Source organism: Vulpes lagopus, chromosome 7, assembly GCF_018345385.1.
Source record: "Vulpes lagopus strain Blue_001 chromosome 7, ASM1834538v1, whole genome shotgun sequence".
Classification (NCBI taxonomy): Eukaryota; Metazoa; Chordata; class Mammalia; order Carnivora; family Canidae; genus Vulpes; species Vulpes lagopus.
Genome location: NC_054830.1, coordinates 123072709 through 123086972, shown reverse-complemented (window position 1 = coordinate 123086972; position 14264 = coordinate 123072709). Strand labels below are relative to the sequence as shown.

General features: G+C 35.0%; 1 protein-coding gene across 1 annotated transcript in view; it reads right to left on the bottom strand.

Moving 5' to 3' along the window:
- The window catches only part of DTWD2 (DTW domain containing 2), a 102477-nt gene that overhangs the window by 72712 nt on the left and 15501 nt on the right, over positions 1 to 14264 (bottom strand). The window contains exon 2 of the mRNA XM_041764564.1: positions 4739 to 4829. Coding sequence (XP_041620498.1) covers positions 4739 to 4829 — 91 coding nt within the window. The remainder of the gene's footprint in view (positions 1 to 4738; positions 4830 to 14264) is intronic.

Below are 14264 nucleotides of genomic sequence, written 5' to 3'. Positions count from 1 at the left end.
GATAGATTTATGGCCCACTTCCAACAATAAAGAGTATGGAAAGGTGGAAAATATAACAACTTTAGAACAGAGAAATCTAGTAACCATTCCTGTAAATTCCATTAAACTATCAGTGTTTTTTTTCCCAACATCCTAGCTTACAACACTGAAAACCACCTTTCTTGTCACAAGAATTCTATCCTTTATCCTGGTATACCCAGCTGATTTGCTATTTTGCCTGAGCCTCCCTCTTGGTTATTTTGGTCTATAATGATCAGTCATTGTCTGGCTCTTCTCCACTGGCCCAATTGGGTATGTTAAGCCTGATCAAGTAAGTGACAGACCCCCTCTCTAGCCAGTTCACCTACAGATAGACCCATTACCTTTATCAATTTATATAACACTGCTTTACATACATTCTCACAGTAAACAATTCGACTATTATAGCACATTAATATGTATAACATATTAATGCACAAGAGTAATGTTATATGTGAATTTACTAAAGTAACTAAAAATAAGTTTATAATTACATTACTTACCTTTGTAACAGAAACAAAAAGTATGTTAGTAACAGTATTCAACACACACACACACACACACACACACACATCCTTCAGGAACATCTTTGTGCTAACCACTTTTGTCCTAGGTCTCTGACATGTTGATTAAAATAATAGAAAAGGGTAAATCTAGAGATACTGATAGTAAATTCATCTACCCTTAAGTTGGATAACGAAACAAGAGGTCAGAATTTGCAGGGATTTACAACTAAAAAGAACATGTAGCAGCTGGAGCTGTGACGAGCCTGAAACCAATTTTAGAGCAGCAACTATGACAAATGGGATGAGGAGAGGTGAGGAGAGAGGCTTAGGACATTCTCTAGTATGTCCTACTGTTTTCTTTCCTCCTTACTGTCGCTATGAGACTATGACACATACTATTTAAACTACTCTCCAAACGTTTTTTTAAAGATTTTATTTATTTATTTGACAGACAAAGGAGATGGAACACAGCACAGATAAAGGAGAGAGAACACAGCACAGCACGGAGAGGGAGAAGCAGTTGTGGGACTTAATTCTAGGACCCTGGGATCATGACCTTAGCCGAAGGCAGATGCTTAACCAAGTGAACCACCCAGGAGCCCTACTCTCCAAACTTCTAACAACATATGTATATATGTCAAATTAAATAGTGCAGTGCCAAAAGATTTATAATATTCCCAGATACACTTCCCACCACCACTTCCCAGAGGCAATCACTTCAACTCTTTTGGCTATTTCTTCTAGTAGTTATCTCCATATTTCTATAAAATATGAGTGTCTTACTATTTCTTGATTTATCAATTTTAAATATTCTTTACAAACTACCATTTATCATCATCATCACAGCTGACTCTAATGTGCATAATTTTAAGTGCATTATAGATAAATGGATAGAAAGATAAACTGATTCATTTACCACCCACAATACACCAGTAAAGAAGTGTATCTTTTATCATGTCCATTTTACTAATGATGAAACTAAAGCACAAAGAGTTTAATTAACTTACCCAGGGTTACAGTTTACAGAGCTATTAAGGCTTTACATTCAAGCAATCTGGCTCCTGAGACTTTACTCTTAACTAATGTACTTACTGTATAACCACAGCCTCTTATAATAAATGAGGATTTATCTTTCTTCTATTACTCCTTACCATCACATCTTCTAATATTTTTAGTTAAATCAGTAAGCAGCGCTTACATCACTATGGCTACAAAGACATTGTTCATAAGCAAAGGCAACACAGTTTCACAAAACATTTCTTCCTTATAGATATTTTTGTTACTTTTGAGATAACAGTTTTATTTTATCCTTAAGCACTTTTCTACATACATAATTAGTGTTTTCATTTTCTATTGGTAAACATCCACTGATGGAATTATTGGTCATATGGTATTTCTATTTTTAATTTTTTGAGGAAACTCCATACTTTTCCATAGTGGTTATACCAATTCACATTACCACCAAAAGTACACAAGGGTTTCTTTTTTTCCACATCTTCACCAATACTTGTTATTTCTTGTCTTCTTGATACTAGTCTTTCTAACAGGAGTGAGGTGATATCTCATTGTGGCTTTGATTTGTATTTTACTAATAAGTGTTGTTGAGTGTCTTTTTGTGTCTGTTGGCCATCTGTATGTCTTCTTTCAGGTACAATGATTATTCTCAACTAGATTATTGTTTTTTGATGTTGACATGTATAAGTTCTTTGTATACTTTGCATATTAACCCCTTATCAGATTTATTATTTGCAAATACCTTCTTCTATTTCTATTCAGCAGATTGCATTTTCCTTTTGCTGATGGTTTCCTTCACTGTACAGACACCTTTAATTTTAGTGTAGTACTAACACTATTTATTTTTTTAAACTTTTATTTTTTTTTACAGATTTTATTTATTTATTCATGAGAGACACAGAGCGAGAGAAAGAGAGACAGGAAGAGACACAGGCAGAGGGAGAAGCAGGCTCCATGCAGGGAGCCTGACATGGGACTCGATCCCAGGACTCCGGGATCATGCCCTGGGCTGAAGGCAGACGCTGAACCGCTGAGCCACCCAGGCATCCCACTAACACTTTATTACACTATTTTTTTGCTTTTGTTTCCCTTGTTTGAGGAGACATATTTATAAAAATTTTTGCTAAGGCCAATGTCCAAGACTTAACTGCCTATGTTTCTTTCAGAAGCTTCATGGTTTAAGGTCTCACATTCAGGACTTCAATCCATTTGGGGTTTATTTCTGTGTATAAGAAAGTGGTCCAACTTCACTGTTTTTCAGGCAGCTGTCCAGTTTTCCCAATACCATTTATAGAAAAGACCATCTTTTCCCCATTGTATATTCTTGCCTCCTTTGTTTGTAAATTAGTTAACCATAAAGTGTGTTTCCTTCTGGGCTCTCTATCCTGTTCTATTGATCTATGTGTCTATTTCTGAGCCAGTACCATAACACTGTTTTGATTACTACAGCTTTGTAGTATATTGTGAAATGTGGGATTGTGATACTTCCAGTTTTTCTCTTCTTTCTCAAGAATGTTTTGGCTACTTTTGTGGTGATATACAAATGTTTAGGATTATTTGCTCTGGTCCTGTGAAAAAATGATATTGGTATTTTAGAAGGTATTGTATTGAATTAGTAGAATTCTTTGAGCAATATAAATATTTTAATAAGATTAATTATTCCAATCCATGAGCGTGCGGGGCTCAATACCAGCACCCTGAGATCACAACCAGAGCCGAAGGCAGATGCTTAATTGACTGAGCCACTCAGGCGCCCCATCACCTCCTTTGTTAAATTTGTTGCTAAGTATTTCATTCTTTTTGGCATAACTATAACTGTGATTTTTTTTTAATTTATCTTTTGGCTATTTCATTGTTAGAATGAAACACAACAGATTTCTGTATATTAATTTTATATCATGCAACTTTACTGAATTCAATTATTAGTTCTTAAAGTTTTTGGTGGTGTCTTTAGGGTTTTCTGTAGTACCATGTCATTTCAAATAGTGACAGTTTTACTTCCTTCTTACCAATGTAGAGGCCTTTGAAAACAAAATTACTGTAAATCAATGAAACCACCTACATTTTAAATGCAACATTATGTCTGGAAATAATGAAATATACAAAATAGTGAGATAATGAACAGACACCATACTATACACACTGCAAAAGGAAAAAAGCATTCACCATCAAAAGTCAAGTTTTATTCAAAACTGTTATGGCCAGTAAACTATCATTTTTAAAAAATCTGAGCTGCAAAGTGTTGCAAATTTAAATGCAGAAAAAAAAAGCCAGTGACCAAATTGTTCAAATCCTAATAAAAGCATGTCGTTAACACTAAAAAACTTAAAAATTAAAAAATTAAAAGGCTACCCAACAAATGGAATATTTAACAATTTACAATACAAGAATAAGTGTTTTCATTATTGGAAAAGGAAAAGACAGACTGAAATCTTTTAAGTCTTTGTTAAAGATTTCTTCAGAAATTTAAAAGAAAAATTATTCCTTCTTCAGAAGTCTGATTCAGTAGATTATGTCCTGAGTTCCCAAACGCTAAAAGAATTTTAACTTCAGTTAATCAAAACCCACTTCGTATCATGCATCAACTAGTTTTACAGTGACTATCATTTATGGTTATCAATGAAATCTTTCCCTCCCTCCCTTCATTATTGCAGTTAATTACAAATTACAAACACACATACACACCAGCACGTGCATAATTCTCACCTATACAGGAAAGTACTAATTTAAAAGTCTTTATAAGCAAAATATATAATTTACACATATTTGCTCTATTCACTTAAATAAAACTATACATTCATTTTGTAACGCTAAAATATTGACAGTTACTTCTACTTTAACAAGAAATATCAAGAAATATAAGCTATGATCAAAATTTAAAAGCAATGATTTTCTTAGTTCTTCACTCACAAAAATCTCATCTTCACATAAAATTGTTGGCATTCTAAATTTCTCTACTATTCAATTATTGTTTGTATGAATTACAGTTTTATGAAATAACAATTTTTATCTGTCTCTAAAGCGTTAAGACACTATACTATAACATATAAAAGAAATTTTTTCCCAAAGACAAAGCATTTATCATCAATTTATTTTCAGAAATGTTAAAGAGCTAGAAGGTATGAATATGCTCATCAAGATGTTTCCTCTTATATACTGATATTCTATTTGAAGTTACGTATTTTACAAAATTTACTCACCTCCGCCGGATGCTGAATTATGTACAAATGAGTAGAGATGTGCAGAGGATGCAATGGTAGAAATGGACACAAACATACTTTCTGAGGCCGGCTAAAGGGCAGAAAGAAAAAGAAATCCTGTAAATGTTCAAAGTACAATGATATAACAATAACCTAAAACTTGAACATAATGCCTCTTCTTTATGTAAAGAGATTTGCTAAAGTCTTTTAAAATGAAACACCAAGAATGAATTTAATCAATTAGACTTTAGAAATGAGAGTTTGGAAAAAGATTCAGCTAAATTCTGTACCATCTATATAGATTAAAGTACCTCAAAAAATCTTAGTTATCACTAAGTGAAGAATACTCATAAGCCACCACCATGGTCTTTTTATTCGTGAAGCTACACTTCTAACTGGCATTACAAATCAAGAATAGATCTGATGTCAAAGAGAAACCTGGCAACTTTTCTTAATCATCTGATATTGGAAGGAACAATATAATGATATAATGATAAAATATAAGAATATGATTACCACCTAGAAAAGAGTTCTAATCAAATTTGCCATCAGTGAACACAAAGAGCTTATCAATGTAAGAAGAAACCCAAATGGGCCACCAGATTATATTTAGCTAGAATTATATCCATAGAATGTCTAATTCATTTATTTTCTCTTATGTTATTGTTTATTTTGTTTTTATTTTACTTACTTCTTAGTGTTCTACTACTGTTTCAGTAACACATACAACTCATTACAAAATTCAAATAGAATAAAGTATATACGTCCATCTCGGTCCTCCAAACCAGAGGATTCTCTGCCTTAGAAGCAACCAATGACCAGTTTCTGTGTGTCCATACACATGAGGGCAGCCTAGGTGGCTCAGCAGTTTAGCACCGCCTTCAGCCCAGGGCCTGATCCTGGAGATCCAGGATCAAGTCCCACGTCCATGCAGGGAGCATGGAGCATGCTTCTCCTTCTGCCTGTATCTCTGCCTCTCTCTCTCTCTCTCTCTCTCTCTGTGTGTGTGTGTGTGTGTGTGTGTGTGTGTGTCTCATGAATAAATAAATAAAATCTTAAAAAAAAAGAAATACACATGAATCTTCTACCATTAAATCCCATATTTGATATGAGTGTTTATAGTATGAAATTCATCAAGCGGCCAGATATCATGGGAGTAAATTTTCATGACAGATCACTATCACAGGCAGATGTTACATGACATTACAACAGTATACAAATGAATGTTATATTTAAGGGAATTCCCAACAGCATACTGTTACTACTACAAAACTGACTGCTATCAACACCTTCCTCAATTTAACCTATGTAGAGTTATAGCTTGAGGTAAGAAATGATTACATTAATAAGCCATAGAATGTGAGCAAATTGGTTCAATTGTATCTACCACCTCATTCTGTAAGAAACTGTCAAACCTATGCTCCTATTGAAGAAATTATCTAGGTGATATCTTAGAAATAGAAATATATTGTACAACACGATCCCATCTCCCCTCTCCATCACTGAATCTAGAATAGATGGTTAACCCAAGGAAAACCAATATACTCCCTTTCCAGTGATGTCTGAAATGATTCACCATGATTACTCTGCCCTACCATGGATTACCTCTCCTGAATCTGAGCAGATTAATAGGGATGAAGAATATCTTTCAGTGGTCACAAGAAGAGTAAACACAAGTAAATATAGAGAGGAAAAGAGAGTGGTTGATGGAACTATGTATAGTGACAAAGACTATACTATGTATAGTGACATACTATACTATGTATAGTAAAGTGATAAAAGAGGGCTGCAATTAGAAAAAAAAGATTACACGGCACCTGTGTGGCTCAGTGGTTAAGCGTCTGCCTGTGGCTCAGGTCCTGATCCCAAGGTCCTGGGATCGAGTCCCACATCAGGCTCCCTGTGGGGAGCCTGCTTCCCCCTCTGCCACTCTCTGTGTCTCTCATGAATAAATAAAGTGTTAAAAAAAAAAGATTACTCATTGGGTATAAAGATGGAGAAGATAAAGTACATTCAAATTCTAAAATTTTAAGATTCTGATTTTTATATGAAATTCTATATGACTGAAGTGCACAATCAGATGTCAGTAGAATTCTTTTACAAAATATAATTTAATAACATATGGAGCCAATTTAAAAATTCAGAATTAAAATGAGTATCACCAGGGTGCCTAGCTGGCTCAGTCAGTAGAGCATGCAGCTCTTGATCTCAGAGTCATGAGTTGGAGCCCCATGCTGGGTATAGAGATTACTTAAATAAACTTAAAAATATATATTTATTAAAAAATAGATGTCATCTTAGATGTCTGTAAGTTATATGACAAACTATGAAATAAAGTGAAAAAACATCAAATATCCTATAAAGGAAACATCCACATATCAGTGAAGTCAAAAGACTGCAAAATCCAGTCACGTAAATAAGCTGGGTAGACACTGCAGATTTCTGTGGGCAAAAAAACACTAGGTAAAATAAACTCTGAAAATAACATCTTTAGTTCATCACACATATAGTGGTTATAAAAGTCCTCAGTATGACACTTTAGATAGTGCAAGGAACTGCTCTGGATTTTGGTAGCTCTGGATTTCATATATGACCAAAACTTCTGTACATAAAAGAAAACAAAAATTCAGTTACCTGGATTGGGAACACATCTTTGAATTTTAGGAAGATTTGGAATTAAGTAGTATGTAAAGTTCCACTTCTATGATGACAGGGAAAGTGCTTCACAGACCCAAAGCCCAATGAAATACGCAAAGCTGATAAAAACACTCACCTCATAGGGATACATGGACCACCTATGTTTATAGCAGCATCATGTACAGTAGCCAAATTATGAGAGCAGCCCAAGTGTCGATGGATTGATGAATGGATAAAGAAGAGGTGTTTATATATATATATATATATATATATATATATATATATATATATACACACACACACACACACACACAATGGAGTATTATTCAGCAGTAAAAAGAATGAAATCTCACCATTTGTAACAACATGGATGGAGTGAGAGAGTATAATGCTCATCACAATAAGTCAGAGAAAGACAAATGACCATATGATTTCACTATTATGTGGAATTTAAGAAACAAAACAAAGGGGGGAAAATAAGAGGGTGAGTGGGTAAACCAAGAAACAGACTTAATTATAGAGGACAAACTGATGGATACCAGAGAGGAGGTGATAAGGAACTGGGGTAAATAGGTGATGGGGATTAAGGAGGACACTTACGATGAGCATGACGAGCACCAGGTGATGGATGGAATTCTGGAATCACTAAATCATCTACCTGAAACTAATATAATACTGTATGATAACTAACTAGAATGAAAATTAAAAGTTTAAAACAAAACAACAAAAATGATCACTGAAAGTCTCCAGAGACTGTCCTAGTAGCATATCCAAAGGAAGAAACATTATTCAAGAAAATCTACTAAAACTTGGTACTGGGACAGTCTGTGGCATCTGAGCCATAACCAATTTCTGACATTGCCCCAGCTCAAGTTCACAAACTCCACTCCAGGGAGGTATGGCCGCAAGAACAGAGCTCCCTCTCAGCTCCTCATTGAGGATTACCCCATATGTCACAAAAAAGGTAAGCCATTTCTCATCCCCTCCAACCCTAAGAGAAGAGGTTACATTCCTGGTGAGTGTGGCCAAGAGCAGAGGCTGCCTTCCTCCATACAGCCTCCACCTATAGAAGAGAAGCTTCACCATAGTCAGGAGGCTGGCAATGCTGGAGCCCCAAGCGTCTTCAACCAACTTAGTTTGCCCTCAGGACAAAAGTTCTATTCCAGAAGCAGCGAGGCTATTGCTCAACCCTGTACCCAGAATAGTGGCTAAGAGAGTCTGCCCAAGACGGGCAGACTATAAGAAAACAGAGCTCTAAAGCTCTTCCCCCAAGGAACTGAAATTCATTTGAAACAGAGTGTGAGCAAATTCAAGCTTCCATGTGCTTTCAAAGATAATAACTCCCCTTAATGAAGACCAGTAAGCTGTATGATAAACCAGTGAGAACCTAGGGAAGAGACAGCTAAGAAGTGCACACCTGCAGTCAGAGCAAACCTCAAAGGGGGGGACCTCAAAAGCTATCCCTGCCTGAATGTAACGGGATCAGGCTGAGAAATTTACAGCCGAAGGCATTGTACGAAAATGACAGGACAATCAGCTAGTAATTAGTGGAGCCTAACAAGCAGGATGTGATACCAAAAGAAGAAGGCAGCTCAAGAGAAAGATCTGGAAAAGAGGTCTTCAAAGAAAATCCTGCTAAAACCATGTGATAGTGGTGATGTTTGCACAATTCAGCTAACATTAACAAAAACCTCTGAGTTGTATACCTTAAAAGAATGAATGCCATGGTATGTGAATCAAATCTCAATACAGCTGTTGTTTTAAAAAATGTAAAAATGCAGTGGAAACAGAATGTTTAACCTAATTAGTAAGAGAGAGGCATTTTGTTACTACTTAGCATCATGTTATCTGAAGGTGGGCTTCCTTCCCTACAGTGTTAAGCTGCAGGAGGGCAAAGACTTTGCCTTTTCACTTTTCACCCCAGCACCTAGCACAGTAAATACTGTGCTATCAATAAATACTGTTCAATACATGAAGGAATAGCTTTGCTCTTCCCCTTGCCCCACCTTGGGATGCCTTTCTTCTCCTACACAATTTCTTATCCTACCTCTTCATTTTCTAACATATCAAATATTGATCTCCCCTTCATTTCTTCCCTAATACTTGAGCAATTAGTTTGTATTATAAATGAAATTCAGAATCTCAGATCTCCCTTTGCTGTAATTTGTGATCATTCTGGCCAAACAACAATATATAAGGGGCAAAAATATTTACTGAAGGAAATATTTATTTTTTAAAAAACACAGCATTTTATGAGTAAAAACCATAACTATGATTTAAGCTAAAACTAATTATTTTGGCTTCTACTTTGACAGGCTCATAAAACATCATTACCTATTTATTTTAAAGCATGTCCCCTTTATTAACCTAATTCTACTTCCAATTAGCTCAAACTAATAAAACTATAGTACTTTAAAACACTTCGCATTCCAACTGATCAACCGTATGTTTAGCAAGTTACTTTACAATATAAATTTGTGCTTATTTGCTACTTTAACAGCAATTTTTCTCATAATTTCCTCTTTGACAATGGTCTGCATATGCTACTCTGGTGCCTAGCTGTTCAAACTGTTAAACCATCTCTTACCACTACTGGATAAGTAGCAGAGTACTTGTTCTCCTCATTCTATGTTTTTTTTTTTAAGATTTTATTTATTTATTTGAGAGAGAGAGAGAGCACAAGCAGGGGTAGAGGCAGAGGCAGAGGCAGAGGCAGAGGCAGAGGGACAGGAAGAAGTAGACTCCCTGGTGAGCAAGGAGCCCAACATGGGGCTCCATCCCAGGACCACAGAATCATGACCTGAGCTGAAGGCAGATGCTTAACTGACTGAGCCACCTAGGTGCCCCTCTCCTCATTCTAAAACCTTTTCCAGGGGCACCTGGGTGGCTCAGTGGTTGAGCGTCTGCCTTTGGCTCACGTTGTGATCCCAGGGTCCTCAGATGGAGTCCCACATCAGGCTCCCCATAGGGAGCCTGCTTCTCCCTCTGCCTATGTCTCTACCTCACTCTCTCTCTCTTTCATAAATAAATACATAAAATCTTTTTAAAGAATAAGTAAATAAAACCTTTTCCAAAGAACAAAAAAGTCTTGCTATATCCAAACTTAACTCTAGGAGGTTTAAATATTTTAAATTGATAATGGATTAAATAACCTATAACTTCAACAAATTTTTTAAGATTTTATTTATTCATTCATTCATTCATTCATTCATTCATTCATTCATGAGATACAGAGAGAGAGACAGAGACATAGGCAGAGGGAGAAACAGGCTCCCTGCGGGGAACCCAATGCAGAACTTGAACCCAGGACCCCAGGATCACACCCTGAGCCAAAGGCAGACACTCAACTACTGAGCCACCCAGGTGTCCCAACTTCAACCAATTTTTTTCAAATATTTACTGCACACTTGTGTGCCAGACATTAGACACTTGGGACAATAAAACAGACAAAATTTCCTGCCCTCATGGAACTTATTTATTCTGTCTGTGCCAGAAGGAATTTTTTAAAAGATCCTTGCTTCCTATGAAGTATTACAGGTGATAGGAAAATAAATACCAAACAACTACACATCAAAACTGATTATTTATTTATAATAGTAAACATTCACTTTGAAATAAAAATCAAGCGGTGCCTGGGGTGCATGGGTGGCTCAGTTGGTTAAATGCCCTCAGCTCAGGTCATGATCCCAGGGTCCTGGGATCAAGGCCCAACATCGCACTTCCTATTCAGTGGGGAATCTGCTGCTCCCTACCACTTGTGCTCTGTCTCTCAAATAAAATCTTAAAAAAAAAAAAAAACAAAAACAATCAAAGGATGCCTGGTTGACTCAGTCAGTAGAACATGCAACTCATCTCAGGTTATGAATTCAAGTTCCATGTTGTGGGAGAGATTACTTTTAAAAATTAAGTCTTAAAAAATAAATTAATTAAATAAAAATCAAGCTACTTCCAGAATTTATATAGCTCTGAAGAATATTAATATCTGAAGAAATATCAACTGGTCAATTGGGTATAGGTTTAGGGAATAACTATTAAGGTATATCACTGACAAAGTCATTCACTATCTTGCTTTGTGATCTTGAGCACATCACAGATTCTCAGTGTCCACCTTCATAAAACTGGTAACACATCAAGTAGATCCTGGAATAGCTCCTGAACTGCAGACAAAGGTTATAAAAATATAATCATTAATACTAGTAGTTTCCAGCTAATTTATAACAGAATGGCCAAAGAAGGAGTTGAGATCATTCTGTCTTCTAGATTTGCAATGCTTTGTAAATGGAGAAGAGAGAAAAATGTACAGTGCACTGCAAATGTGTTATAAATACTGTTTTCCATCACTGAGATTTATCTTCTTTAAAATCTATACAACCCAATTAAGGTTAATTACATTCTTAAAATATAAATGGGATTTTCAAATAATTTCCCTGAGGAAATTTTATGGAATAATCTTTTTCTTCTTTTCTCGTTAAGGAGGTAGGAATAAATATGTAGGCTTCCTGTCAGACTGACTGGCTTCCTCAGTGAATGCTGTAATACACAGGTAATCTGTCACTCTGGGCACGCTATCTCTGACAGGCTGGAGGCAAATAAAATTATATCTGACATACGGTTAGAGATGCTAGGACTTAAAAAAATCATCTTTCAAAAGTTTAATTAAATTCTTATATCATGTTCACTGAAAGCTATTTTTCTCACAGTACTGACTTTAATCAAGAAAATCTCACATAGGCAAACTTTAAAAATTAGTGAAGAGATTTACAAGAATGACTATTTTTAAAGGATTTCTTTCATCCACTAAACAAAGGCAAATGTAGAACCCAGAAAAAGAGTATACGTCACACTCCCAGTACTCAACAAAATTTTTTTAGTCCTAATGGAGGGAAAAAGCAAAGAACAAAGAGTTGCATAGCTTTTCAATAGATTAGTTGAATAGATACACTATATTACACACAAAAATGCCAACAACTTTCTAATTTTAAGATAGGCTTTGAAAAACCAAATACCACAGTGCCCTCTACTGTCATTTTAGAGAAAGTTAATCTATAAAATAAATAGTTTTTAAATTTCTCAAACTATATTCAATATAACCAATGAGAGAAGAAACATGTCCTTTTTACTATAATTAATTTTTTATATAATAAATACATTAAATAAATTTTCATTTCATAAAGGGAATAAAAACAGCTAACATCTACCATGTCTGACTACTTCAAATATAAATAACAATGATATTCTCATACCTGCCAAGGTTGCTTTTATCACTACCTTATTTTATAACTTCTTCTAGGAGTAAAGGAAGGATAGGCTTAGAAAGAAAAGAAAATCACTGTTAAAAGAGAAAAAATAACTCCATAAAGAGAATATGTTTTGATGAGACTTTCAAAGACCTGTGCCCCCAGAGGGCATGTCTACAATAGTGATTTCCGAAGTGGATTAAGTAAAATGAGCAAATGGGTCATTACCACTTCTACTTCGAATTAAGCATTACTAATATTTAGTATATGGATTAACACTCCCTCCTTAGGCTGATAGGTCATATGGTAATGTGTTAGGATAAGTGAGATCCTGATAGAAAACAAGGCATTCCATAACATGGAGTGTTAACAATGGCACCCACAAAGAAACTACATACACTTGTCAAAGAATCTATATTGAAGAAGTTCTGATCACACAATCACAAATGAGTAAATTTGTGGGAGAGCTGTTTCTTACCTATTCCTACTTCAAGTACTTCATCAGAGTTAAGAAATAAAATCTGGTATGACAACATTTTCTATTAAGTTTTTCATTGTAATTCCATTATTGTTAATATACAGTGTTATATTAGTTTCAGGTGTACAATATAATTCCACAATTCTATACATTACTCGGTGTTCATTATGGTAAGTGTACTCTATAATCCCTTCACTTACTTCCCCCATCTTCCCACCCGCTTCCCACTGGTAACCATCAGTTTGTTCTCTATAGTTAAGAGTCTGTTTCTTGGTTTTTCACTCTTCTTTTTTCCCTTTCCTCATTTATTGTGTTTCTTAAATTCCACACATGAATAAAATCATATGGTACTCATCTTTCTCTGACTTATTTCACTTAGCCCCATAGTCTGAAGCTCTACCCATACTGTTGCAAATAGCAAGATTTCATTCTTTTTATGGCTGTGTAATATTCCATTCTTTTCAGTTTCATTCTTTTGCATGTAGCTGTCCCATTCTCACAACACGATTTGTTGAAGACACACTTTTTTCCCATTATATATTCTTTCCTTTGTTAAAGATTAATTGACCATATTTGGATTTATTTCTAGGCTTTCTATTCTGTTTCATTGATCTATGTGTTCATTTTTGTGCCCATATCATACTGATTACTAGGGATTTGTATTATAACCTGAAGTATGGATTGTGATACCTCCAATTTCTTCTTTTTTAAGAATGATTTAACTATTCAGGATCTTTCATAGTTCCATATAAATTTTAGGATTGTTTGTTCTAGTTCTGTGAAAAATGCTGTTGATATTTTGATAGTAATTGCATTAAATCTACACACTGCTTTGGGTAGTATAGACATTGTAACAATAATTGTGCTTCCAATCCATAAGCATGAAATCCACTTCTTTTTGTTGTCTTCAATTTCTCTCATCAATGTTTTATAGTTTTCAGAGTACAGGTGTTTCACCCCCTTGGTTAAGTTTATTCCTAGGTATTTTATTATCTCTGGTACAGTTGTATATGGGATTGTTTTCTTAAATTCTCTTTCTGCTGCTTTATTTTCAGTGTATAGAAATGCAACATTTCTGTACATTGATTTTGTATCCTATGCCTTTACTGAATACATTTATTAGTTCTAGCAGTTTTTTGGTAGAGTCTTCAAGGTTTTCTATATACAATATCAT